General features: G+C 42.9%; 1 protein-coding gene and 2 long non-coding RNA genes across 3 annotated transcripts in view; 2 read left to right on the top strand and 1 right to left on the bottom strand.

Annotated features, from left to right (window-relative positions):
* Positions 1–2,935, top strand: part of LOC144461804 (uncharacterized) — a 145,969-nt gene extending 143,034 nt beyond the window's left edge. Inside the window, exon 6 of the long non-coding RNA XR_013490429.1 lies at positions 2,796–2,935. This is a non-coding gene — a long non-coding RNA (uncharacterized LOC144461804). The remainder of the gene's footprint in view (positions 1–2,795) is intronic.
* Positions 833–26,603, bottom strand: part of plxna4 (plexin A4) — a 322,421-nt gene continuing 296,650 nt past the window's right edge. Inside the window, exons 29-32 of the mRNA XM_078165425.1 lie at positions 21,597–21,766; positions 14,341–14,553; positions 7,082–7,232; positions 833–4,743 (exon numbers count right to left, since the gene is read on the bottom strand). Coding sequence (XP_078021551.1) covers positions 4,648–4,743; positions 7,082–7,232; positions 14,341–14,553; positions 21,597–21,766 — 630 coding nt within the window. The 3' untranslated portion in view covers positions 833–4,647. The remainder of the gene's footprint in view (positions 4,744–7,081; positions 7,233–14,340; positions 14,554–21,596; positions 21,767–26,603) is intronic.
* LOC144461805 (uncharacterized) lies at positions 4,624–14,147 on the top strand. The gene is made up of 4 exons (XR_013490430.1): positions 4,624–4,762; positions 7,643–7,758; positions 8,802–8,855; positions 13,132–14,147. It is a non-coding gene; the product is annotated as an uncharacterized LOC144461805 (long non-coding RNA).

Raw genomic sequence — 26,603 nt, 5'->3', positions numbered from 1 at the left:
AAATCATACAGCTGTGGTGATTTAAACCAGTAAAAACACTAAACACGGTTACACGTTTTAAATCAGCATTTCTCCCAATGCTGTTCGGCTGATTGCAGACGGGGCACTAGCCCAGCAACTGCTGATGTGTGCTCAGCTTTTTTCTTTTATAGCTTAAGGTCCAGAGGTTCAGGAGGTTTTTACCGTGAGCCGAATTATTCACAGAGGTCTCTTCCTCTTCAAAACAAACAGACCTGGTGATTTAAACCAGTGAAAACGTTGAATAAAGTAATTTCACGTTAAAAATTAGTGTTCTCCAATGCTGTTCGGCTCATTGCAGACAGGATGCCAGCCCAGTAGCTGCTGATGTGTGCTCAGCTTTTTTCTCTTATAACTTAAGATCCAGGTGTTTGGGAGGTTTTTACCGGAAACTGAATTATCTGCAGTGGTCTCCGCTTCCTCAAAACAAACAGACCTGGTGATTTAAACCGGTAAAAACACTGAACAAGGCATTTCATGCTAGAAATCTGTGTTTCCCAGATGCTGTTTGAGTCGTTGCAGAGGGAATGCTCACGACATTGTCGAGGCAAAAACATGAATGACCCTCTCTAGATCTCTTGAGCCAGTGTTTGGTTTGTCCGACACACAACAATTCTTATTATCAGGTGATTATACACTAAAGAAAACACTTAAATTCCTTTCCCACCAATATATCCCCCTGACTCCTTCACACTGGACCTATAAACTTTGATTGTCACCGCGGGTGTGATTCAAATGTAGTTAGTGTTGATTAGCCTCTGACAGGACTGCTGCGGTCTGCAAACTGAAACAAACAGGCAGAAACAATCAAGAGATGCTTGGTTTCATAATAAAGTTTATTCTATATTACAAATAGTATTTTGTTCTTGACTGCAAAATAGGAATGCATTATATTTACATACACAGGTATACAATTAATTATAACAAAGTTAGAGAAGCTCGCCTTATATCCCCCAGGTTTCGTTTTTATCTCTCGATAAGATACTCTTTATCTTTCAAATATGGTCTAGTAAAAGTCTTTTCTAGCATGTTTCTGTAACACCTGCTATAACACTGAGCTAGGAGGACATTTTTAGTTCCTACAAAACGTTTGAAGGTGGAAACTTTATCTGTGGACGTTGCAACACAAGGTGGCTTCTAGCAGGCGACCTTTGTTGCAGGGGGAGGGATGGGGGACGGGGAGAAATGAAAGACAGGATGTTCAACTGGGGGGCAGATTCACAAGGACAGTCCAGGACTCTCACCTTGTGTTATTTATTAACACACGGCCGTGAGGGGAAACTTTGGGTGTCTAGACAGAGAATACATTGGCTACATGAATGACAGGGCTTCTTTGAAATTATGTGGTTTCGGTTTCTTTCAATATCAATGCCAGCTTTACGTGAATTAATATAAAGTTGCTAAGTCAATTCCTATTCCCCTCATTGTCCAATAACAGATAGGTTTGATATGTTTACTACATAACATGTCCAGCAAACGCCTTGTGAATGTACCCCTCCGAGTTCAAACAACAGACATTCATCATACTGTATAGCTGCAGACAGGAACTAATGGACTTGGATATCTCACATACATTTGACACAAGGGCTAAGAAAGAAACAGTCACTTGCCAAACTCAGCATTAAACATAAGTCTACTATCAAGCCTAATGTGCCTCTCTTGTTAGAAAGTTGTTTATCTGTGTGATAAATCACATGTATACACTGCTTCTTCTAAAAAAGGGATGAGAACATTTTTATTTTGTGACATACGGCAGCAAACTGATGCAGTCTTTTGTTGCTTCTTATGAAATGAACCTTCGTCATCTGTTTGCTTTCTTAAGTGGCCATCTTCAATTATCTGAAAAACAGCTTTACAACTCAAAATGTTTCTGTTCTGGCCTCAACTGATGGAGATTAAGAAAAATGTAAGCAATTATCATGATGGAATAATCAATGTAATGCAGCAGACGACTCTCAAAACAAGATGTAATAGCAGCAAAGACAGAGCAAGACTCGACTTGCGTCTTCTGTGTACCAAAACTGAAAGACACAGCTGTCACAAAACACTGACGGCCTGTAATGGAGCAACGAGGAATTCAAAACAGAGTCGATGTTGTCTTTATGTGAGATCCATAATCTTAAAACGAACAGTTGGCTTTTGAATGACTTTAAAGTACTAGTAGAAGTATATAAATATCTTTGAGCAAGGCAGTTCCATTTCATACCATCCAAATAGGTCAACATGCAAGGGTATATAATATCTGTTTTATTTAGCATCTAACACTTCACAAAAACCATGGGCATGAGGTTCTGCAGTGGGGGTTGAGCTGGATAAAGGTTCCACCTTAAACGAAAGTTATAGTTTTTATTACATGAACAATCCACTTTTTCCATCTCGATTCTTCCAAGCAAAAGAAAGATAAAAGAACACATCCACATCATCATTGCAAGGCTTAATTTTCTTATTTTTCACTTTTTTTTTAAATAAGTTTCTTAAATTGTTTACGTTTTACATGCGCTTAAAAAGCCAATAAAGGACCCAAGGTGGACCTAGGGCGGTCTTCACACATTCACATCACCACATGGGGCACGTTGTCAAGGCAAAAGAAAGGGCAGAGGTCAAAAGGTACGGAGGGCGCCTCCATCATCTCTCTTTCAATCGCTCTCTCCAACAAGTCGTATCTACTTTTTAAAGTCTATCGCTTTCTGTTTATCCTGCCATGATGCTCACGTCTTGTTTCTGTTCCTGCTCTGCTTTATCAGATTTTTTTTTTCTTTTTTCTCTTTTCTTTTGAGGCTTGGAGAAGGCCGCCCCCTGCCGCCACTGAGGACAACTACACTAATACAGACAAGAGCGCCTCAACAGTTACACACTCAAGAGTTGGGGTTTTGCCGTATGCAACTAGCTACCGTCTCCAACGCTTGTGCAAAACAGAAAAGAAAACTGGCAAGTCAGGAGCCGGACACAAGGGTGAACGGTGTGCCGAGAGCCGGAGAGACCGGGGACGATGGAAAGAGGAAGGAGGATCGGATCACCTCGCCCACAGAGCCTCTCACCTCGACACACTGAGGTCAGAAAAATCACACAGGTTTGTTAAAGTTCCAGTCACAATAATTTTTTTTTGTCCTAGAAGTGGTTGTCTTTTACATCGTCCTTTTTTTGTCAGTTCCTCAGTGGCACTTTACAAATACATTTTTGACCGTTTTGAAAATTTCAAGCTCCTTTGGTTTTTGGCTGACCGACTAAGTCCATCTTGTTTGATTTTTCCACACAAAAGTCTTTAAATAAGAACATCCTGGGAAAGAAGTGCTACTCTCACAACAGGGCCCCTTCAGGGAGCAGTCAGCCGTCTCTGGCTACACTGTATTGAATCGTTCTTCTTCTTTTAAAATGTTCAAGCAGTTTCTTACCCAGTACATTTCAGTCAGCTTTTCCCTTTACCTCCTCCAGGGTTGGCGTAGATATCTGGGCAGTCAGGATCTTGTGCAACTGCTGATTGTGTGTGTATCTGTGCGTGTATGTATGTGTGCTTTGATAGACTGTCGCGTTGGCGACACAAGATTGGAAGTGGCGTGAGCCAGACAAAGACTGCTTCTGGTGTTTGGATTAGCAGTCAAAACACTGTCTTCCAGGGTTGGTTGTGTGCTTCTTACAGAGGATCCAACTTGGGTCGGGGGGCCTCCAGGGTTTTGTCTAATAGGTTAATTTTGCAGTAGCCACATAAGCCAGATGAAAGCAGAAATCATGAGCGTTTTCTTTGAAGTAAATGTATGCTGGGCGGGGAACAATGTGCGAATGTTGCAAAGGGGTATAGATCGGGGATGCTCTGGTTTGTAAAGTTTTAGTGTCAGTCACATTTCGATAAAGGAAAAGTTCAGAGAAGCACTAATCCTTCCCTACCCCCCATCAGTCTTTTTCTTAAATACAACTCCAGCTACATTGAAAGAACACAAGAACATTCTAGGTTTGCCTGGACTCGCCCCAAATTTCGCAGATATGTATGCTTCACTTGCAGGTACAGTGTAAACTTGGCAAACCATCCTTGCATTAATTTTTCTTCAGAGGTGTTCATTTGGCTTGCAGTCATCATTGTTGATGTTTCCTCTTGATTCCATACATTGAATATAGAACTACAATAAACTGGACTCTAGAGATGGTTTTACTTTAACTATCCTATTTTTGAAAAAAGTTCTCAACAAAATGGACACCCAACATTGTGGTTTTTAAAGAATTACTTATCAGTGTAAATTCTTGAAGGCAACATAAAAATGTTTTTCCCCTCTTGTCTTCCAGCAGGGGGACTGAAGTATGCCAATATGGCCAGCTTTCAAGCAATCGCCCCTTGAAGCTCTCCCTGTGGTGAAGCTGAGGGATCCCCCGCATTGCATTGTGGGAAATGCCGACCTCAGCCCCGAACCACCCTTCCGATATCTTCAGGTAAACTAGTCTATGCAGCAGAGTGGATGAGGAAAAGAAAAATATTTCTCAGGGAAGAGGAAGCAGAAAAAAGGTCAAGGAAGAAGTCATCATCTTTGAAAGGCGGAGGGAGGAAGTCACATGATGAAAAAGATGGGGACAGGTCTTCGCTCAGGCACGGCTCGGTTTCTGATGGGGTCTTTTCCCAGTGCGCCCTGGGAAGTGCGGTCCTCAGCTCTCCAGACTCATGAAGGCCACAACCTGCTCCAGCTTGAAGGCCAGCCTCTGTTTCCGGGCTGCATCGTCCTGCTCCAGTGAACACACAATCTGCCGGCAGGACAGTGAGGTAAACACACACACGTTACTCAACATGACAAAATCATCACTTCAAATCTGGTAAATCCTGATAACTAATCAAAGGCAAAAACTTGATGCTCCTATGTATTTTCTTACGGAAACATTACAGCAGAAAGTATTTACTCTAGTAACTGCACTGATGTATCACTGCTGAGTGTGCTGACAAAATGTGTCTAAAACAGTTAAAGGAATCTTCCACTGAAAAGTTGTCTTTTGAACATCAAATGCTCTGTTAACTTGAAAGACGACTTTGAAAAGACTGTAGCTTCCTGCTTGTGAAGGACAACAGCTTATGTAACCCTGGATATGCAGCTGTGACTGTGGATACCAACGGCAACCCCAAGTTACCATAAAAAAAAAAAAGTATTAAATCGTAGATAGAGTTTTGTAAAACTAGGGCTGCTTGATACGGCAACAAATCATAATCATCATTTTGGTCAGTATTGAGATCACAATTGTTTAACGTGATTACTCATTTAAACATCATGCATGTATTGAACTTTAAAAAACAAAGAAACCAAAAATGTAATTTTAAGGGCCTGTGTTCACGTAGCGTTTTTTTCTAAATGCCAGCATCCATTTTCAGTTGTTCCCAACGAGGACAGAACATATGCAGAAAAAGAACTGTGCCCAGCGTCTTTTTTCAAAGCCCTCAAGCTTTATTCTGAAGCCACTCTGAGGGCTTCTACTTGAAAATCTAAACTTTTCAGAAAGGCCCTGGTGTCACAATACAATATTATTGCGATTTTAAATATGTTGCCATATGCTATATTACGATAAAATACATTGCGATTTATTAACTTTTTCCAGCAGTATATTATGGGGCTGTTCTAGTTAAACAAAAAAGATCTCACGCTTTATTTAAACAGTGTTAGATTGTTTAGCCGTCGTCAAAACATAGGCTAATGCTAATGGTGTTAAGTAACGTTAGCGCTGCTGTACTGTCGTGAAACATACATGGAATTCACTAAAACATGTTAGTCAATTACGTCATAGTGTCAACAGTCTACAGTAAATGTGACAGTGTCTCTTATGTGAGTTTAAAAACCACACTTTCCCAGCATTTACAGGCTGAGGGAAAGGACATCCCCCATTGCCCTCACCATGCCCCCTAAACATGACGAGACACTGACTGAACTATTGTTGTCATAGGAACAGCGTCATTAAAAAAGTGCTGGGACCATTTTTTTTAATGAAGCGATGGCATGAAATGCTCCCAAGTGCCCTTCCACCGCTATGTGGGCACCGGCCCAAACATATAATTCAACTGTAGGTGGCTCATTGGACATAAGTCTTACCATTAAGGCACTTCAACACTGGTAAATTGTCAAAAAGACAAAAAAATAACAACTGTCAGTAATGTATTGTAATGTAATGCTCCATCCTCAGACTCTAACCTGACCTTGATAACCCCTGAAGTACAGCTTGTTGTTACCGTTTATACAAACCAGGCATTACTAACACATTGCAGCAAAACTTTAATTCAGTATTCTCTACGACACATAGTATATGCAGTGTTAGTCAAATATCTGCAGTGATAAACACTCCATAGCATTAGTTATTAGTTTGGCACAGTCTGACTCAGTAGTGGAAAGCTGCCCGAACACTGTGGGGAGACGGACGTGCCTCCAGTCTGTTTTTGTCCTGTTCATCGACACATTCTGATGATGTCGTCGTAAATGAAATGTCAACAGCCATCCTAAGAGCTCCGCCTTGTAACGTATTGAGAGCTCAATAGGCTGCACCTGCAGCGGCTACGGTGGCAGCGGCTTATTTTTAGAATTAAAGTCATTAGAAGGTCAGAGAAGTCAATAAATCTAGCAAAAAAGTTGTCTAAGTGGGCAGCACTGCACTGGATTTGTAATACATAAAAACAAGAGCATTGTAGTTTTATAGTTTCTCCAATTATCTTGTTTTAATCATAGCCGGAAGCCAAAATCATAACTGAAAATAAAATTTGATTGATCACCCAGCCCTTTCTCGAACTCGTACTACATAGTTATCTCCTTCTCTACTTTAGTTTCTCCACAACACAGCTAAATAAACTACACAATCACCTAACCATGGCGTCAAATCATGACAGGAAATAGAGCATCAATTGAGGTAATTGTTAGGGAAAAAACTGACATAGCCTTTTGTAATTATGTTCTTAGTCTACCATTATGTAAAGCACAGTAACTGTAGATTATGTAAGACTGATTTTCAGTGAAATATTCCTTTAACTCTATAAAACAAAAAAATCCATTAATGTGTCTAAATTGCACTAAATCTTAGATAATGATGACAGAGGTGCAGCAGGAGTACATACCTCCTCAGTGTATTTGCCCACATAGGAGTAAATCTCACTGAGAGAGCTCATGGAGTTGAACTCGTTCATGTGCATCCGTGACTGTTCTGCCAAGTAGGCATTCATGTCCTGGTCGCTGATCGCTGGCATCTTCCCAATGTCTGAGTAGTACCTATTAAAACAGACAGGAAGGAATACAACATAACAAACACTTGTTAGGAAAATGTTTGCTTCTGAGAACATTGTTAGAGAAACTGGTAAACAGAATCCACCCAGTGTTTTAACATAGATAGTGATGCTGTTTCCTTGGAGCTCATTACAGTGGTTTACTGCAGTTTTTTTGGAGACGTTTAGCTAATACATGCAGCACAGAGGCAACAGGTGAGCTGCATAGTAATATGACTGAAATGAAATCATAGCAAACACCGACAGGCCTTAGATTTCAACCTTGAACAGCACAACAGAACACAATCACACGCACTGTATCGAGGTAAGAGTAATCAGTCACTGTCGGCAGCAGCTGTGTTGCCCCTATCAACTATGTTAATTAAAGCTGCTTATTTACATATTAAATTCCTGTAGCTGCAGCCGCTCGAGGACAGACCTGGTGTTTGGCTGGATAATTCTGGGCATGTGTGAGGAAGACGGATCTGCCAGGATGCAAGTCTACAGAGCAAAGTGAGCAAAGGAAAAGGCAGGTGGGTGTTGCGTGTAGCCTTTGCACAGAGGTCACACACGCGTCAACACCTGTTCAGCGCCACAGGGCAGTTGTAGGGAGCTGCTAGCAAGGGACTGTTAGTGTAACGACCAGGTGTGCTTGTTTCAGGGAAAAGTTTGTATTTATGAAACTAAAATCTTGTGTTTTGAAAAAGTTGTGTGAGGCTATTTCCAACACCATTCAGTGATAGCCCAAGACTTTACTTCTTCTTTACAGCACTAAAGATAATGAACTTTCCTATATTTTAAGATTTTTTCAAGCATGTTTGCTAAAAGCTAACATGGACAGATACAGTTTGATTTTAATCAGTACAGCTCTCTATTGTAGTGCAGTGCAGACAGCTGAACTGCATTTCATTCACATCTTACCTGCAAAACTGCACGCAGTAAAGGCAAGGTGCTGGTCTCAGGCAAAACTTGTATTTTGAGTAAACCCTGTTTTAAGATTCATTAAAAATAATAATTTATGATGCAGTACATAAAAACAAACCTTTAATGTTCATTAAGTGTTCGACTGTGGGCTTTTAGGGAATAATGATGTTATGTTAACCTCAGTTTTTTATGAGGGTGTCTACAGAGTCTTCTAAAAAATATTAAAAGTTGAGAAATCAATTTAGCAACAATTAGGGCTCTTAAAAGTATTTACAAGCCTTGAGCACTATGTTTTGAGGTATTAAATTAGGTAGCTTGTTTTCAATATATATATTTGTCCAAAGAGATAAAATGCTTCAGTTTGCATGAGAAGGCACACAGTGACATTCTGTATAGTTAATTTATAGTCTTACGATATCCTTCATGACATTTTTATCACATACATTTAATTATTTGTTTAATACTGTACTATGACTTTTGTATAAGAAACTTTACAGCTATACTATATAAGGCATTTTTTTTTTAAAAAAATTATGGCATACTGTAGTATGACTTTAGGTTTTATGTCTAAACTACAACGTTTGTTATCACATCCTTTGGTTACATATACTATGACTGTTTTTATAACTTTTTTGTCTCTGTGTCTCCTCAGATATAGCTAAACTACTGCTGTATCATTGACGGCATCCTCACCAACTACATCATGGTATGTAATGGCAACTGATCTGTCTCGGACAACGACTTTTTATGACATACTTTACTGTGATTTTAAGTGGCATGGTATACTATGACTTTTAGTGACAGACTACTATGACTATTAGTGACATACAATACTATGACTTTTAGGACATATGACTTTAAGTGACAGGCTACACCGTGACTTTTAATGACATACTATGACTTTTAGTGAAGGACTACACTGACCTTTACGACATTATGCTATGACGTACTAAATTATGACTTTTTACTGCATTTTATACTATGACTTCTAGTGACATGCTTTACTATGACTTTTAGTGACATACTAAATTATGACATAGTCATAGTATGTCACTAAAAGTCATAGCATGTCACTTGAAGTCAAACTGTAGTCTGTCAGTAAAAGTCATAGTGTAGTATGTCAATAATTCATAGTATGTCACTAAAAGTCATAGCATGTCACTAAAAGTCATAGCATGTCACTTAAAGTCAAACTGTAGTCTGTCACTAAAAGTCATAGTGTAGTATGTCAATAAGTCATAGCATGTCACTAAAAGTCATAGTGTAGTATGTCAGTAAGTCATAGTATGTCACTAAAGTCATAGCATGTCACTAAAAGTCAAACTGTAGTCTGTCAGTAAAAGTCATAGCATGTCACTAAAAGTCATAGCATGTTACTTAAAGTCAAAGCATGTCACTTAAAGTCAAACTGTAGTCTGTCAGTAAAAGTCATAGTATGTCACTAAAGTCATAGAATGTCACTTAAAGTCAAACTGTAGTCTGTCAGTAAAAGTCATAGCATGTCACTAAAAGTCATAGCATGTTACTTAAAGTCATAGTGTAGTCTGTCAGTAAAAGTCATAGCATGTCACTAAAAGTCAAACTGTAGTCTGTCAGTAAAAGTCATAGTGTAGTCTGTCACTTAAAGTCATAGTGTAGTCTGTCAATAAGTCATAGTATGTCAGTAAAAGTCAGTGTAGTCTGTCATAAAAAGCCATGGGTGTAGTATGACACTTTGTTTTTAAGTGTTTAAGGGGGGTTACCTATTCAACTATGGATTCATCACTGTCCTTAAATCATACCATCTCTATGGGGTCTAATCGCCAAAGACTTTCCACATTTTTCATTCTAATGTGCACGTTAATTAATATTCTTCTTATTATAAAAAACTCTGCTGATTAAAATACTTCTTATGGCATACTAGACTTTTAGTGACAAACTATACTTTGAATTTTTATGACAGGCTATACTATTACTTTTTACGACATACGATATGGTCCTCCGAGAACCGTCACCTTATCGTGGTGGAGGAGTTTGAGTGCCCTAATGACCCTAGGAGCTATGCTGTCGGGGGCATTTTGCCCCTGGTAGGGTTTCCCATGGCAGATTGGTTCTGGGCGAAGGGTCAGACGAAGAACGGTTCAAAAGACCCTTCATGATGGATACAAACAAGGACACGTGTACCCGGCCTGGAGGGTTACCGGGGCCCCGTCCTGGAGCCAGGCCTGGGGTTGGGGTCCGTGGGCAAGCGCCCGGTGGTCGGGCCTTCGCCCATGGGGTCCGGCCGGGCCCAGCCCGAACCGGCTACATGGGCTCGTCCCCCTGCAGGCCCACCACCCACAGAGGGATCAGACCGCCAAGGCGGGGGCCTTGGCGGTCCGATCCTCGGTTACAGAAGTTGGCTCTTGGGACATGGAATGTCACCTCTCTGGCGGGGAAGGAGCCGGAGCTTGTGGAAGAGGTTGAGCGCTACCGGTTAGATATAGTCGGCCTCACCTCGACACATAGTTCCGGCTCTGGAACCCTAGTCTTTGAGAGGGGTTGGACTCTCTCCTTCGCTGGAGTTGCTCCGGGTGAGAGGCGGACGGCCGGGGTGGGCTTTCTGATAGCCCCCAGACTCTCTGCCTGTACGTTGGGGTTTACCCCGGTAGACGAAAGGGTTGACTGTTGTCTGTGCTTATGCACCGAACAACAGTTCAGAGTACCCACCCTTTTTGGAGTCCCTGGGACGGGTGCTGGACAGTGCCCCGACCGGGGACTCCATTGTTCTGCTGGGGGACTTCGGTAATCCCCGAACCCGCTGGTGGACACCAGAGGTGAGGGGAGCTGTCAGGCTGAAGAAGGAGGCCTACAGGGCATGGTTGGTCTGTGGGTCTCCGGAAGCAGCTGACAGGTACCAGCGGGCCAAGCGGAGCGCAGCGGCAGCAGTCGTTGAGGCAAAAACTCGGGCGTGGGAGGAGTTTGGTGAGGCCATGGAGGAAGATTATCGATCGGCTCCAAAGAGGTTCTGGCAAACCGTCCGGTGCCTCGGGGGGAAGGCGGCAACTTGCTCACACTGTTTACAGTGGGGGCGGGGAGCTGCTGACGTCAACTGGGGACATTGTTGGGTGGTGGAAGGAATACTTTGAGGAGCTCCTCAATCCCACCAACACGTATTCCAGTGAGGAAAGAGAGACGGGGGTCTCGGGGGCGGGTCGTCCAATTTCTGGGGCAGAAGTTGCTGAGGTAGTGAAACAACTCCGAGGCGGCGGAGCCCCGGGGGTGGATGAGATTCGTCCTGGATATCTCAAGGCTCTGGATGTTGTAGGGCTGTTCTGGCTGACACGCCTCTGCAACATTGCGTGGACATCGAGGGCAGTGCCTCTGGAGTGGCAGACCGGGGTGGTGGTCCCCATCTTCAAGAAAGGGGACCAGAGGGTGTGTTCCAACTACAGGGGGATCACACTCCTCAGCCTACCCGGTAAGGTCTACTCCAGGGTGCTGGAGAAGAGGGTCCGGTCGATAGTTGAACCTCAGATTGAGGATGAGCAATGTGGTTTTCGTCCTGGACACGGAACCGGTGCTGGAGGGGGGCATGGGAGTTTGCCCAACCAGTCCACATGTGTTTTGTGGATTTGGAGAAGGCTTACGACCGTGTCCCCAGGGGCATCCTGTGGGGGTGCTCCGGGAGTATGGGGTTGGTGGCCCCTTGCTAAGGGCCATCCAGTCCCTGTACCGAAGGAGCATGAGTCTGGTTGGCGTGGCTGGCAGTAAGTCGGACCTGTTCCCGGTGAGGGTTGGACTCCGCCAGGGCTGCCCTTTGTCACCGGTTCTGTTCATAACTTTTATGGACAGAATTTCTAGACGCAGCCGAGTGGTGGAGGGTGTCAGGCTCGGTGACGGGAGGATCTCATCCCTGCTTTTTGTGGATGACGTGGTCCTCCTAGCTCCATCGAACAGTGACCTCCAGCTCCCGCTGGGGCGGTTCGCAGCCGAGTGTAAAGCGGCTGGGATGAGAATCAGCACCTCCAAGTCTGAGGCCATGGTCCTCAGCCGGAAAAGGGTGGATTGCCTACTCCAGGTCAGGGGGGAGGTCCTTCCTCAGGTGGAGGAGTTTAAGTATCTCGGGATCTTGTTCACGAGTGAGGGTAGGATGGAGCGGGAGATTGACAGGCCGATTGGGGCGGCGTCAGCAGTGATGCAGGCGCTTAGCCGGTCCGTTGTAGTGAAGAGGGAACTTAGCCAGAAAGCAAAGCTCTCAATTTACCAGTCGATCTACGTTCCAACCCTCACCTATGGTCATGAGCTCTGGGTCATGAGCAAAACCTAAGACTGTTTTGTCGTGCTTTCTTACAGTCAGTGTAAAGTAAATGTGTTGCTGATGTAGCGGGTTTGAACTCAAAGTGGCGATTAGGTTTTAAAATGTGTGGACAGGGTTTCAAAGTTAACTTAAGGATTCTTGCATCCACCCTGCTCATACCCTAACATGTCCTCAACTGACAAGCTGCTGCCAAATAATAAATATCCTTTGAATACAAGCAGTCTATAGAAATCCTAAAAGCTCTATTGCACAGTTGCAATAAGAGCTCTCTTCAAAAGAATAAAGGCTATAAAACATAAGCTTAGCAAATGCACTGATCCATATGCAAACACCATTATTTTGTAAATAAATAACGTTATGACAGCCGTGAAGGATTTGTCATTGTCTGGAGACCATCAACTCCCACATCAAATTCAAGACAAGTGTCAATATCTCACTAGCTGGCTTCACTTCATAGCCCCAAATTAATAACATCAACATACTGTGGCAAGTAAAAAGCTCTGTGGGATATCACGGCTCTGCCCAACTGCACTGGCTCCAAACCACATATAAAAAACAAAAAGTCCCCTAAAAACTGCTGAATATGCATATTTGTGTTGTGCAGCCATTGAGTTGTATCATTTATTGGCAGAAGTCTTTTTCCTGTCCGAAATGCCTGTAGTTTGGTAAAAACCCAATGTCTACATGTGTTCTGTCTCTACAGAGAAGCACTGAAGAGGCAGAAGAGATTTCAGCAGAGATCTTTACAAATAAACTGTGGCATGAAGGTTAGAGAGAAGAAGACATCTCGTCTGTACATCTGTGTTCACTTCCTTTTGCAGTCTTCTTCTATAGCTGCAGCATTCTGCTTTTTAAATCCTCTCCCTGGCATGACCCTTACTTTGGCACGGTTGGACAGCAGAGTGACGCAGCACTAGATCCACCCTAACTCAGTCACTACTATATTACTGAGGATTTTCCGACTGAATAACGCCGCTACGCTGCGGGGTGTTCACTGATGACAGTATTGCTCCACTACACTCATGAGGAAGGCATCATTTCTATACCAGACAGTACAGTGGGATATTTCTTTTTACGTCTATTAACACAAGTATGCATATTTGGTCTTTGACAACACACAAATCTGCTTTAAAAAAAAACAGCCACATACAGGCTAAAATGACTGCTCATACTGCCCCCTACAGCAGCAGCTTCTGTATTCTCCGTCTACACCGACCATTTTTCAGCTTACAGTATCCAAACATATCCATGTATGACTCAGCAGAGGCCCCTCACACTTTCCTCACACTTATTTGTGTTTTTGGGATACCACAGACACAAGCACACACTGCAGATACACACAGGACTAATGAGTACGGTCCTGAGCCTGAAGCCCCTCATTTGGTTCCACCCGTTCAAACAGCACACATATATTCTTGTCCTGAGGCTCGCCTTGTGACGAAGCTGCCGACACATAAATACTCTGAAGCGCTCCACACTACTCCATCTTTTATTCAGGACCTCTTCGCCTCCCCTGCTGACAAATAAATTTAATAAAACTCTCATTTTAACAAATTACCAGCTTCTACTGCCTGCTATTCTCAAAAATGTTTTCTCCCTCTCTCTCTTTTTTCCCCTCACACACTTCTGCACCCTCCCAACACAGCAACTCCTCTGTACTGTAGATCTCATGCCCTGGGCGTTCCCATCCATTCCCACTGTGTTGTAATTTGGATTGTGTTTCATGGCCCATAGATCACACTGCTACAGTCGCATTGTGTGTGTGTGTTGGAATGAAACATAGCTAATGCAGCTTTTCTGATGTTTTCACTCACATAGGAGCCCACCCCCCACACACACACACACACACACACACACACACTTACGCTCCTCATCTATCCAGTGTTAGGTGTGTACATTTATCAGCACTCACCTCTCCACCCAGCTCTTGTAGCTGGGAATGTCCTTGGCATAAAGCAGCTTGTTGGAGGGTGAGTCCTTCCCAAGGCGGTGTTCTGAGGTGGAGCAGGAGTCCATGAAGGTCTGGGCCACCACGGACAGACAGGCATCTGTGATGCTGCTCTTATGTATGTCAAACACAAACTGGGGGTTCTTGATCACATTCACCCAGAAACGCAGAGGTAGGCTGCGGAGAGGAGGAGAAAGAGGACAGAGTAGATAAATGGCATGTTCGTAGTAGTATTACTGGGCATGAAACATTTGGAACTTAATTTTGTTTCTGCTTTTCTTTTTGTTGTTGTCGTTTTTGTCTTTGCCAACAGCACACTCCTTAAAAACGTGACACACCTGTAGCATTGTGTTGTGTGATTAAACTGCACATTTTAGAGTGGCCTACTATTGTGACCATCCCAAGGCACACCTGTGTGGTAACTGTGCTATTTAATTAGCATCTTGATTTGTTGCACCTGTTAAGTAAATGGATTCTTTAGAAAAGGAGAAGTGCTCACTAAGACAAAAGTCTTAGATAACTACATGATAACTACAAATGCGTAGGTACACATTTTTCTTTTTCTTTATTGCCTTATAGTCATTTATTCCTTTATATGTGCCTTCCTTTTGGAAAGTTGTTTATAAATACTTAAATAAATTACAACTACTACTATAATACAAGTTTAGTCGCCTTCATTTATTTATCATTGCTGTCTAACAATGGTCGATGGTGTGCTGCAGCCAATTTCATTTCAAGTTTGTGTTTCCTGAAGTTGTAAAGGTCCAGTGTGTAGGACTTAGTGGGATGTAGTAGTGAGGCTGCAGAACTAAAACTTCTCTCATGTGCCAAATGTGAATGGCCCGATCTAGAGCCAGTGTTTGAATTGTCTGTTCTGAGCTACTGTAGAAACATGACAGACTCAGTGAAAGAGTACCTGCTTTGTATTTAGATATAAATGGCTCATTCCAAAGTGACAATAACACAATGATTCTTATTTTCAGGTGATTATAAACTTATGGAAACATAGTTATGAATATTATATACAATTTCTGTCAATAGACGTCTGTAAATCCGACAAACTGGACCTTTAGTATTTAATATTTCACGTTCCCACAATAAGACTGAAAACACAACTGAATTTGCAACAAAATGTCAACCAGTAAAAAGATTCAAAGAGCTACTGAAACAAAATTATAAATGTCATTGTGTGCATGTTGTCATTAAAAATACTATTGTATAGATTGTTCAGTGACAGAGTGCTCAAATAGCCGGACAAACAGAGGAACAAAGAGTGTTAAGTAAAACAGCAGTGTGTGTCCGTTTGAACTGCTCTGAGATTAAGTCCCTAAATGCCATTTCTGTATTTGCTACAGCCAGTCAGGCAATAGACATGAACATATTAAGCGCCAGCAGGGGGACGAGGATTCATTCACTTTGCAAAGCTAGTACACAGGCCCTGCTGTTGCCGATGTGCTCTATTTGATGTGTGTGCTCAATTCAATAAAGCCTTTATCTTTAAAACCAGGTGGTGGCTGGCTCTTGTTTTTTCCAGCAGTGTCCGGGGGTCCTCGCTGGGGGCCGCACAGTGACACAGTTCATATTGCCTTGTTTGTGCAAGTGGGTCCTGTTTTGTGCCTGTCCAGAATAATAAAAATATACAAGTCTGTTTATTTGCTGGGCTTGTTTCTGCCAAAATGAAGAGATATAGGGCCGGCTTTATCTGTGTGTTGCAGTGAAAAGGGCTCAGGTGGTATTAAGAAAGAGCTGAGTGTTACTTGGATCTCTATATCTTTACAATCTATGCGCTTTTAGCTGATGTGGCAAAAATCAAACAGGAAGGACACTGCAGTCTAACCTGCATAGGAGTGTCTCAGTGTGGCGCAATATCAAAGGATGAGGGGGAAATGAAACAATAAAAATTGAAATGCAATCATTTAAATACCAGCGGTGCTCCCTTACCATCCCACTAAGCGTTTATCCCAGTGCACCCACAAAGCCATTCAGATGTACAATCTAACAAAAGAGGATTTGGGAAAACTCTGCATTACAGTATGACTTCAAAATTAATCTAAGCAAAGAATCTAGTGGGATTAGATGCACGGATCAAAGGGATATTAACACCACTGCTGTGCTGCCTTGATTGTTGACAATGTGCCCAGCTGCCCGTGCTTTGAGGTACGCAGTGTTTCAAAGGGTCATTGGGCCCCATATGATTCAAACTGATCACCATAATAACATCTACATATTATCTATTGTGTTAAAAATAGGCAAAGCACATAATATATCAGCAGTTAGCTCATGCTGAGCAGTTTCAAAAGTCTGACGAATGACCATGAACAGTCCTTTTGGTCAGGGATTAGGTTAAATATCAGCTGCCAAGATCAAGGGCATCTCTTATCCTTGAGACATTATGCTGGCAGAGTCAGGAGAGGCCCTTTTATTAATAGACTATTTCCCTGCCCGTCAATTCAAGAATACAAAGTGCTGTAAAATCTAACCGGTTTAAGAGAGTGTTTACCCACTGCTTTAAAAAGAAGCATCTGACTTCACCCAACTTTCGAATTGTCAATCAGCCAAACAAGCCCAAGCTCTGTTTACTGTTTATCAGACCTGGCTCTTAATATTTTGACAGCCACTATACTGCAAATGACAAAAACAAAGGGAACACATGTCCACACTATCAGACTCTCCCGACAGGCCTTCAGTACCATGTCTAGCTGTCTCTTGCAGTCTGCACTTATTGACACTTCTGGCACACGGAGCCAGTGAGCCTCTCAATCAGCAGTTGTGGGATGTTGTCCCGTTCCTGCAGACGGGCCTAATGAAGTTGCTCGGGTCACAGATGTTGTGATCCAGGGCATCCCAATAGAGGCATTACAGCACAGGCTGGGAACTGACCGAACCTGACCTTTCTCATGCAGCGACCTAAGGTTTGAATTAACAGGTTTATAAAGGTGACCTGACTGGGCATTGTTCCAGCTGGACCTCAGTGGGGGAAAAGGCAAAACCTTTCATGTGAGAGGCAAGTTGTGATCCTTTACTGGACGAGCTGTATGTGCGGACAAGGGGCTTAAACTCACCGAGAACTTTCCCAAAAGTTGAACTGCGCAATTTTACTAGTTCCAGAAAATTAGCTCAACTCTAAAAGTCTTCATAATGCCATTAAAGGGTTACTTATGTGTTTTTTAACCTGTATTTTTCCCATGTTTAAGTGACTAATTGAGACCACCATTTCTTAAACTGGTCATGTACTGAGCAAGACAGCAGTGAAATTGGCTGTAATAAAATGCACATTTGCGCACTGTCAATTTACGTCCACTTAAAGTGCTTGTTTTGCCACTGATAGGCTCGAATTGTCATTTTAAGTGTCTGACAACAATATAGAGCGAATCACTACAGAGATAAATATTTTGTATGGTAGTAAGATCCTTTTTATTTCACTAGAAACAGCCCCAAAATCAGCATCACTAAACCCACCAGACTCCATTTAAAAAAACAGTAATTTTAGCGTGTATAGAGTGCACACATTTTCGCATCTCACTTATTGAATTAAGGGTTTATTTCAACCAAACTATTTACTATTTACTATTTATTTAAATGGAGACTGGTGGGTTTGGTGATAGTGATTGTGGGGCTGTTTCAGGTTAAACAAAAAGGTCTATCTCTGTAGGGTTCTGTCCACAGAGTTGTCAGACATTTAGTAAAACAATCTGAGCCTGTCGGTGGCAAAAACAAGCACTTTTAGTGGACATAAATTGACAGTACACATTTGCCCATTTATGTTACATCGCAGCCTGTTTCACGGCTGATGGCTGCAGTGCTCTCGCTCAATACTGGACCCATTTCAAAAACTGTTGTTCCCATTAGTCACTTAGAAACAGAAACATGGGAAAATAGGGCCCAGGTTGAAAGATACTAAAGTTACCCTCTGACAGTCTGAGAGGGGTGGGGCTGGTGTGTGACAGCAGATAGGTGGTTATCTGCATGCAGAAAAGAGGAGTGTGTGCCAGTTCTACACAATAATTAAAATTCCGTCTGTTGCAACCCGAAATGACAAACACACGGTGCAGACAGAGACTCGCACACACACAGACACCAAATACAGAAGAGTGAGGATGAGAGGAGACGCTGACACGCTGCCGCTAATCCAAAAGATACCATCTGGAGATGCTCTTGGAGCCAGTGACTCATGCGTGCACACACTCACTGTACACACACACAAATACACATTACAGCTCTGTCACACAGCCCAGAAACAACTGAATTTTAACTTGCCCAATTAAAATTCATAGACACCGAACTGTTTACTCCAAAAACATTGATACACTGTACACAAAGGTAGTTTGAATGTAATTCAAGGGGCAGAGGCAGATGTTGTGAGGGATGACCTTGCGTTGAGAGGGGTCATAGATGATTTCCTGGGTTAGAGTAAACCCTGGAGACCATCTTAAGCTTTCTTCCAGGTCTCAAGAGTGTGTGGATGTTGTGCTAAATCAATGAAACGTCTAAAATGTATAGCTCTGAAAGCAGGCAAGAATCATGCCAGTGCAACTATTTTCTACCATTTTTTATAAAAACATTATACATGTCCACACTGTTCTCAGATATTACACATATAAACTAGAATTATCGCCTTATGGCCGTATGCCTCTATGAACCAGTCAAGCTGCAGTTACAGTTTACATCCATGTCTGTCCAGACACATATGTTACCATGACAGCAGACAGTGCTCCAAATGTTGCTGCAAAGACGCTACTGATTCTAAAACATGGACACCTCAGCTGGACACCCAAAATAAGTCAGTATCCAATCAAATGTCTCCCCTTTCGTTTCAGAGTTTTGACATTTAGTAATGGCCAGAAAAGTGTTTCTGTAGAACGTTATGATGTCACAGTGAAGTCGACTTTTGACCTTTTGGATATAAAATGGCACTTTATCATTTTTGTTCTGTTAGACATTTGTGTGAATTTTTGTATGAATTATTGATTTATGGTCAAAAACATGAGGCCACAGTGACCTTGACTTTGACTACCAAAAGTTAATCCCTTTGTACTTGAGTCCAAATGGATGTTTGTGCCAAATTTGAGGCAGTCTTAATTTCACGTTCATTAAAATGAGAAGGCCACAGTGACCTTAACTTTGACTACTAAACGTTAATTCCTTTATACTTGAGTCCAAATGGACGTTTGTGCCAAATTTGAGGCTGTCTTGAGACATCATGTTCATTAAAATGAGAAGGACGCAAGGTCACAGTGACATTGACCTTCGATCTATGGCCACCAAAATCGAATCCGTTCTTCGTTAAGTCAAAGTTGATGTTGGTGCCAAATCTGAGGCTGCCTTAAGATATCATGTTCATTAAAATGAGGTGGATGCAAGGTCACAGTGACATCGACCTTTGATCTACGGCCACCAAAATGTAACCTGTTCATTGTTAAGTCCAAATTGAGCCAAATTTGAAAAAAAAAAAGTATTTGTGGTGTTCTTCAGAAATAATGGTCACGAGAATGGGATGGACAACATGAAGTCATAATGCCAGAGCTATCGCTTGTGTGGAGACATAAAGACCAGTATTCTTCTGAGATCTGAACTTTTGTTTGGTATGCATTTTTAATTTCTCCTAGCTATCTGAGATCAGTTGGACACCATAAGTATGAAAAACTAAACAAAGTATGACGAAGGAAAAATCTGGACCCCGTGGCTGGACCAGTTGGGAACCACTGGTTTCTGCAAAGCAAACCCTCTGTTCATAAAGCTGCTAATAATATTTAAAACTCACTGTTGTTAGTTGGTCTTTTATAGATAAAATGATATAATCACGATGAAAGAAGCAAACTTGTAACAATATGGGCCCTGAGGCACTACATGCTCAGGGGCTACATCAAAGGGATGTACAGTGGAGCTCTGATGACGGGGAAACCCTGAAGGGAAGGTGGGGGTAGTGGTGGGATGAAGGGGCCCTCGCTGCTGTGATGGGTTGAAGTTAATGGTGTGTATGATGGCGATGGGCCTGGTAGGTTTAATGGGACAGGGGCCCTGGATGGGAGGGGCACTGGCATTATTATTCTGTACCATCAGACAAAATGAACGCTTTTGTTGCAGCCAAAATTGCACTCTTTTGAGACGATTAAAGGTCACGGGTAAGCACACACAGTGAGAAGTGAAAAGGCACAGACATATGCACATCCCACATAGAGAAGATATCTACGGTGGCATTGGCACAAACTGTTGTGTGCAATCTAAGTGGCTTTTTGTGATGGTGTGTTATGATAAATTGCTATTCATTCACAGCCTTCTAGTGAGAGCCCATTCCATTAAAAGTCTAATGTAAAAGCGACCCGTTGCGCTCTCAGAAAACACTTAACACACGCTGCAAATGGCCCAATAACGCAGACGCAGGAAAAGGACCAAAATTAGGACCATAGCGTAAAGTAAATAATATTTCTCCCCCGTCTTTAGCTTCTCCTTACCCATTCCTCCCTCCATCTTTCTATCTTTCTATTTGTCCCTTGATGCACATCAGTTTTATCCTCCCATCTCCATGGTCCCCCTGAGCCTTGGGCTGAGTGATGCATGCTGGGATCTTGGCAGAGGCCAGAAGGCTAATGAGATATTAGTGTGCGTTTAACTCCCACTGAGTTCACTTCCCTTTCTTCACCTTTTCATTTTTCCCCTCACCACATTCTGGTGCACTGCTGGTTATTTAACCCCTGCCAACGTCTTAAGGTGGGCGCACAGAGGTCACTATGGTCTAAATTAATCAGCAGATATTAATTTAGAGGTACACTTCCTTCACCTGGGAGCACACATTTGTCACTATGGAGGTTTCCACAGTGACAGGCTTTTTTTGGCCCAGTTATCCATGATAATAGATGGAGAGTCTTGGCAGCCAATTGGATTAGCCCCTTGTGGTTGGCTTTAATGAAGATTACACGCCCCTGTGGTTAATGGATATTAGGAAGGGAAGAGGCGTGTGGTGAAGCTTGGCACTGACATAGGGCAATACCAGGGCAATGCCATGTGAAATGTGCCAAAATGTACTGATTGTGTCTGCAGTGCATTAAATAGGCCATTAATGGAGCGCCAAAGGCACCACACTGGTCAGCTAATAATGAAATCAATTTTGTGTCCGTCAAAGGTCCAAGTAACTGCCTCGCTACTTTCTTAAGCGCTCCTGACCAGATGTGTGTGTATGCACGTTTCTGTGTCTGCAGGTATGCTAGAACTGCTCAACTCACCAGTTGCTCTTCCATGTGTGTCGGACATGCGGGTCATGGATGTTGTGTTTGTCGGCCTGCTCGTCCAGGAAGTCAAACATGTATTTGATGGCCAGTGGCAGGGCGCTGCCTCGATGGGCCGTGCTGAAGATGGTCTCAAACAGGTCATCCACGAACTTCTGTAACGTACCCTGCAGAGGACGGAGAGGAGAGATGGAAAAACAGATTATTTGAAGCCCTAAACTACAGAGTTTTTTCTTGAAGGAGCAGTGTGTAGGACATAGGGACATCTGTTGGCAGATATACAATAACCATAACTATGTTTTCATTGGTTTTTAATCGTTGTGCTTCTGATACCTGAGAATGAGCCATTTATATCTACATATGGAGCGGGTCTTCCTCTACGGGGTCCGCCATGTTGTTTCTACAGTCACAAAATGGACAAAACACTGGCTCTACATGGGGCTATTACCGTTTTCACATCCGCCACTGTAGCTCTCCTGCACACTTTACACACAGGAGAAGTTTCAGTTCTGCAACCTCACTGCTACATGCCGCTAAATCCTACACACTGGACCTTTAAACAATCTTACAGGTGATAACTAGTTGATCCAGTACATACATAGGAAGGAACAAGGAACACAATATCAAAACCAATAACAGTGACTTAAATGCAATATGAAAATGTACGGCACAATAACAAGCTCCAGTCTCAACAACTGTACAATATCTGTATGTTAAGCCAGTATCTATATTGAACTGGACCCACAGAACCAGAGAATGAGATTGTCACTGTCTAATACATTTTGCAGCATTCCGGTGCCTACAGGTGACAGACAGATTGGTATAAACTTGTGTTTATTTTTTCCTGTGCGAGTTTATGAGTTGGCAGTGCATGTCACTTTGTCCCTGAGCTCCGATGTTTATGTGTCTGACTCCTATCTTGCAGACCTGGCCCCTAAATCTGCTTGCAGCTTTGATGGGGGAAATTGTTATTTCACAGCTGACTTTTAATAATATCTGGGAACAGGAGGCGCATCTCCTAAGCCTCTTTGTGCTGCCGGATTAGCTCCCACACTGCACCATTGACCCTAATTTGATTTAATGTTGGCGACTTTAAGGAGGAGGAGGAGAAGAGAGAGGAGAGACAGAGAGTGAGAGAATCTAATCCTCTTGTAAAGAATGAGCTGGTGGGATGCACGGGAAAAGGCGAGGGCGAAGGATGGAAATGAAACGACAGAGGTTTCCTATCAGGAAAAGAGGCCATTGAGTGTGGCAGATGAGGTGTGTACAGGCACTGGCAAATAAAAATCCAATTTGGGTTGGAGCGGGTGACCGAATCACGGAGTCAAGAGAGGTAGAAGAGAGTGGGAAGAGAGAATCCTGTTAGTCCGACAATCACGGCTATAATTCTAATGTGGCCCACATTCCCGACAGCTTATCGTTTTTCTACGAAGATGGAATTACATATCTCTATATCGAGCCCACGTGCCTTCCAAGTGACAGTCTGCATTAGCTGGCGAGGGGAGACCGAACATTTTGTGTGCATGCATTCATGTGTGCGTAGACACTGAAACCAGCGTGTGTCCCTACAAGTGCTGAGGCTGTGACATTTTTTACGTCATTCCCTATCTCAAGGGGGACGTATGCATCAACACAGTCATCATCACAGGGTTCTCTTGTTCCCCGGTGGAGCTGAAACTGCCAACACATCGCCCCCCCGACTATCTACCCTGTCATTAGACGGCGATCTAAACACAATGTGTCATCTGGATGTTTTGATGCCATCTGCCTCCACATTGAAATGAGAGGAAAGCAAACAATCAGAACGTTGGGGATGGCGCTGAAGCAGATAGAGAGATGAAGGAGGGAAAACGTGAGGGAGAGATGGACACACACACTCTCTCTCGAGTGAAACAGTGAGAGAAGAAAATGCAATCCTTCCCTGTGCCCTCTCCGCTCTCCACACACATGACTACGCCCTGTACCCACACTCAGTCAGAGTGACACTGATGGAGCTAATATGAGAGACGTCAGCGGCGTTGCCAGGGAGAGGTATTTATTGGCAAGGTGAAAGCCAAACGCAGTCAATTACACTGCCTGTCTGCCCAATCATTTCTCACCAAGAGAGATGGCCGGCCAAGATAAACTGGTTATTTCACAAAAACAATCCATCTGGAAAGATGATGTGCTGTCTGCAGTCAGAATCCACCTTCCTGCACTCTGGAATGGGATAATGGCAGGGAAATAGAGCGGCTCACAGAGGCCGAGAGGTGACGTGCGCATGTGTGTGGAGGGCTATATAGTAAGTGTCATGGTGACAGCTGCTCCTGCCTCCTATTCTGCAGTCTCCAGTTTGTTTATTTTCTTTCACATGTTGCTTATCATGTCTGCTTCACACACACTGTCACACCTCTCTTGGCATGTTGTTTCTTTCACTGTCTGAGTCTTCTGATTTAATTGATCACCTGATTTTGTTCGTCTGCACACACATCTGGAGTCATTTGTTCTCCAAAGTATTAACAGAGGGTGTTTAGTTGGTTGTCTGACTTGCTTGTAATGTCTGTGTTTCACTACATTTTCTCTGGTGTTAAGTAACAACTGCATCTGTGTGTGTGGTCTGCTAATGATCCATTTTTTTCTTAAAGGAATACTACACAATTTATTAAAGAGGAAATAACAATTTTTTTAATCTTCAAAATGCAAAGTTTAAGTCATTGGAAATAAAATGCACTCTTCTTACTCAAGTACTTTCAGGAGCTTTTTTTCCTGGTACAACCTTACTTGGTCTGGTATGACCAGTAGTAGTGATGCCTAGGTCGTCTGACCCACAAAATATCGTGGATTTCGGGTGGGCTGGTCATTAAGTGACTAAGCAGTGTTCTGTAGGGACAAAAAGCCTTGCACACAAGTTTTTCATGAGTAGGTCTATCTAGCGACGAGGTGAATGTTTATTTAGAAATCTAAGCCATGTTATGATATTGTAATGAATCCCTCACGAGCAGGAGACCAGAGGAGCGTTCGGGAAAAAAGCCAGTTTATTTGAGCACTCCAAAAACAAAGTAACACTCCAGGGGGTAAAAGACTCCGTCCCAAACTCTGACTCTTCTAGCGTAACACACACACTTCATACACACATACTTGTTTACCATACCGAGTGGGGACCCCCTCCCCTCTCTGCTCCGCCAATCTCCAGCCCGCACACTGACTGACAGCGTAGCCGGTAAACAGAGCTCAGCTGTTTATTTAGCCTAGCAATATCTCCGGACTATAGTAGCTGCAATGGACGATTTTGAATGCGATTTTGAAGAGTTTCTTGTAGCGGACACAGACCCAGAGCCATACCTGTTTGAGCCGGAGCATACAGATGAGGAACTCCATGTGTTTGATGCTGAGCAGGCGAGAAGAGAGGCTGAATGCACAGAATGGGATTCGGTGCTACTGCTGCCATTGTTGGGGAGATATATCATCAGGAGGAAAAGCGCCACAGAGAGTAAATCACAAGGAGTGAAGTTGCGTCTTCTTTTCCTCGCAGATGATGTTCGGGTTCATTCTCTCCTGTTGCGTGGTAAGTGTGGTCCATTCGCAAACTTTATAACTAAAACAACTTTTCACTACTCTCTATCGACGACCTACTAACACTCTCTACTGTTTCCTCCTCCTTCTTCCTTCCTTCCGCTGTCTTCGTTGGTTCATTTATACACGCGAAACGCGTTCTCTGGCTGGCTGGATTGTCCGCTCAGTCTGCCGTACATACATGGCGGCGCAAGATGGCGACCTCTCTAAAGCAAGGCCCTTGCTATATATAAATATAAAAGCATAATTATAAGTCTACGAAAACCAAACAAATTTTATTTTATAGCGATTATACACTTGTATAAACATATTAATGGGTAGAATATTCAGATTCAGATTCAGATTGACAATAAACCATGCCAAATATTACACACTGGTTGCCCTTCTTGCAGTCTTCCAACATCTGTACTTTTTAACAGAAAATATATGCTTTATTTTGTACTAGCTATTTATTTATTTAATATTTATTTTTTTGGTGAATAGTAAATGGTTAATGGATTGCACTTTTGTAGCGCTTTTCTAGTCTTCCGACCACTCAAAGCACAGTTACACACTGGTGGCCGAGGCTACCATACATGGTGCCACCTGCCTCACACACTGAAGGAACAGCCATCTGGAGCAATTTGGGGTTCAGTATCTACCCCAAGGATACTTCAACTTGCGGACTGGAGGAGCCACATCAAACCAACGATCTTCCAACTGTCTTATCATGTGAAGGCATAGACTAAGAAGTGGATGTAGCCAGTGGTTGGTGGCCACCATCCATTGGTTTGTGGATTAACGTTTTGAAGCCACGAGTTTGGCATTGTGGCTGTTGCCATCTTGGTTTTTTGGAGCAAGAAGTGACCATATTTGGACAAGAGGGTGGAGCTGACTGAGAACACGAAGACACCACTGTGGTTGCAACTTGTCAACCATAAGGTAGCTATGGCCTCAAGCATACCCTGCTTTACGGTCTATGCTTCTCAAATTGGGACCATAATTTACAAAATGAACATTGTGCTGTATTGATGAAGACTTGCAACTAGCGAGTGAGAACATAAATTTGTTAGGAGAATGTTTACGGAGGTAACAAATCAAGTGAGAGACAGGTCCATTTTATCATACACTTCTATACGATCAAAGTTTTTTTTTTTGCAACCAGTGTTGTCGCCTCCTGCTGGCCATTAGAAAGAATGCGGGTTTCAGGAACTTTCGCATTGGCTTCACTTTTCTAGACTTGGAGGCTACACCCACTTTTCTAAGGTCATGTGTGAAAGCAGCTTTAAGCATCAGGCTGTAATTTCCACATATGGCCACAGTGGTCGCAGGAAAGTCACGCAGGTTTGCAGACAGACTCTGTTTTGATGATGACGGAGTAGGAAAGTGAAACAAACCAAAAAACTCTGGACTTGTTAGCATATTATCTTGAAGTCATGACTTAAAGATAAGGTGGACTTGCCAAACATGTCT

The sequence above is a fragment of the Epinephelus lanceolatus genome, chromosome 23 (genome assembly GCF_041903045.1).
Source record: "Epinephelus lanceolatus isolate andai-2023 chromosome 23, ASM4190304v1, whole genome shotgun sequence".
Taxonomy (NCBI): Eukaryota; Metazoa; Chordata; class Actinopteri; order Perciformes; family Serranidae; genus Epinephelus; species Epinephelus lanceolatus.
This window is presented reverse-complemented; position numbering and strand designations above follow the sequence as displayed.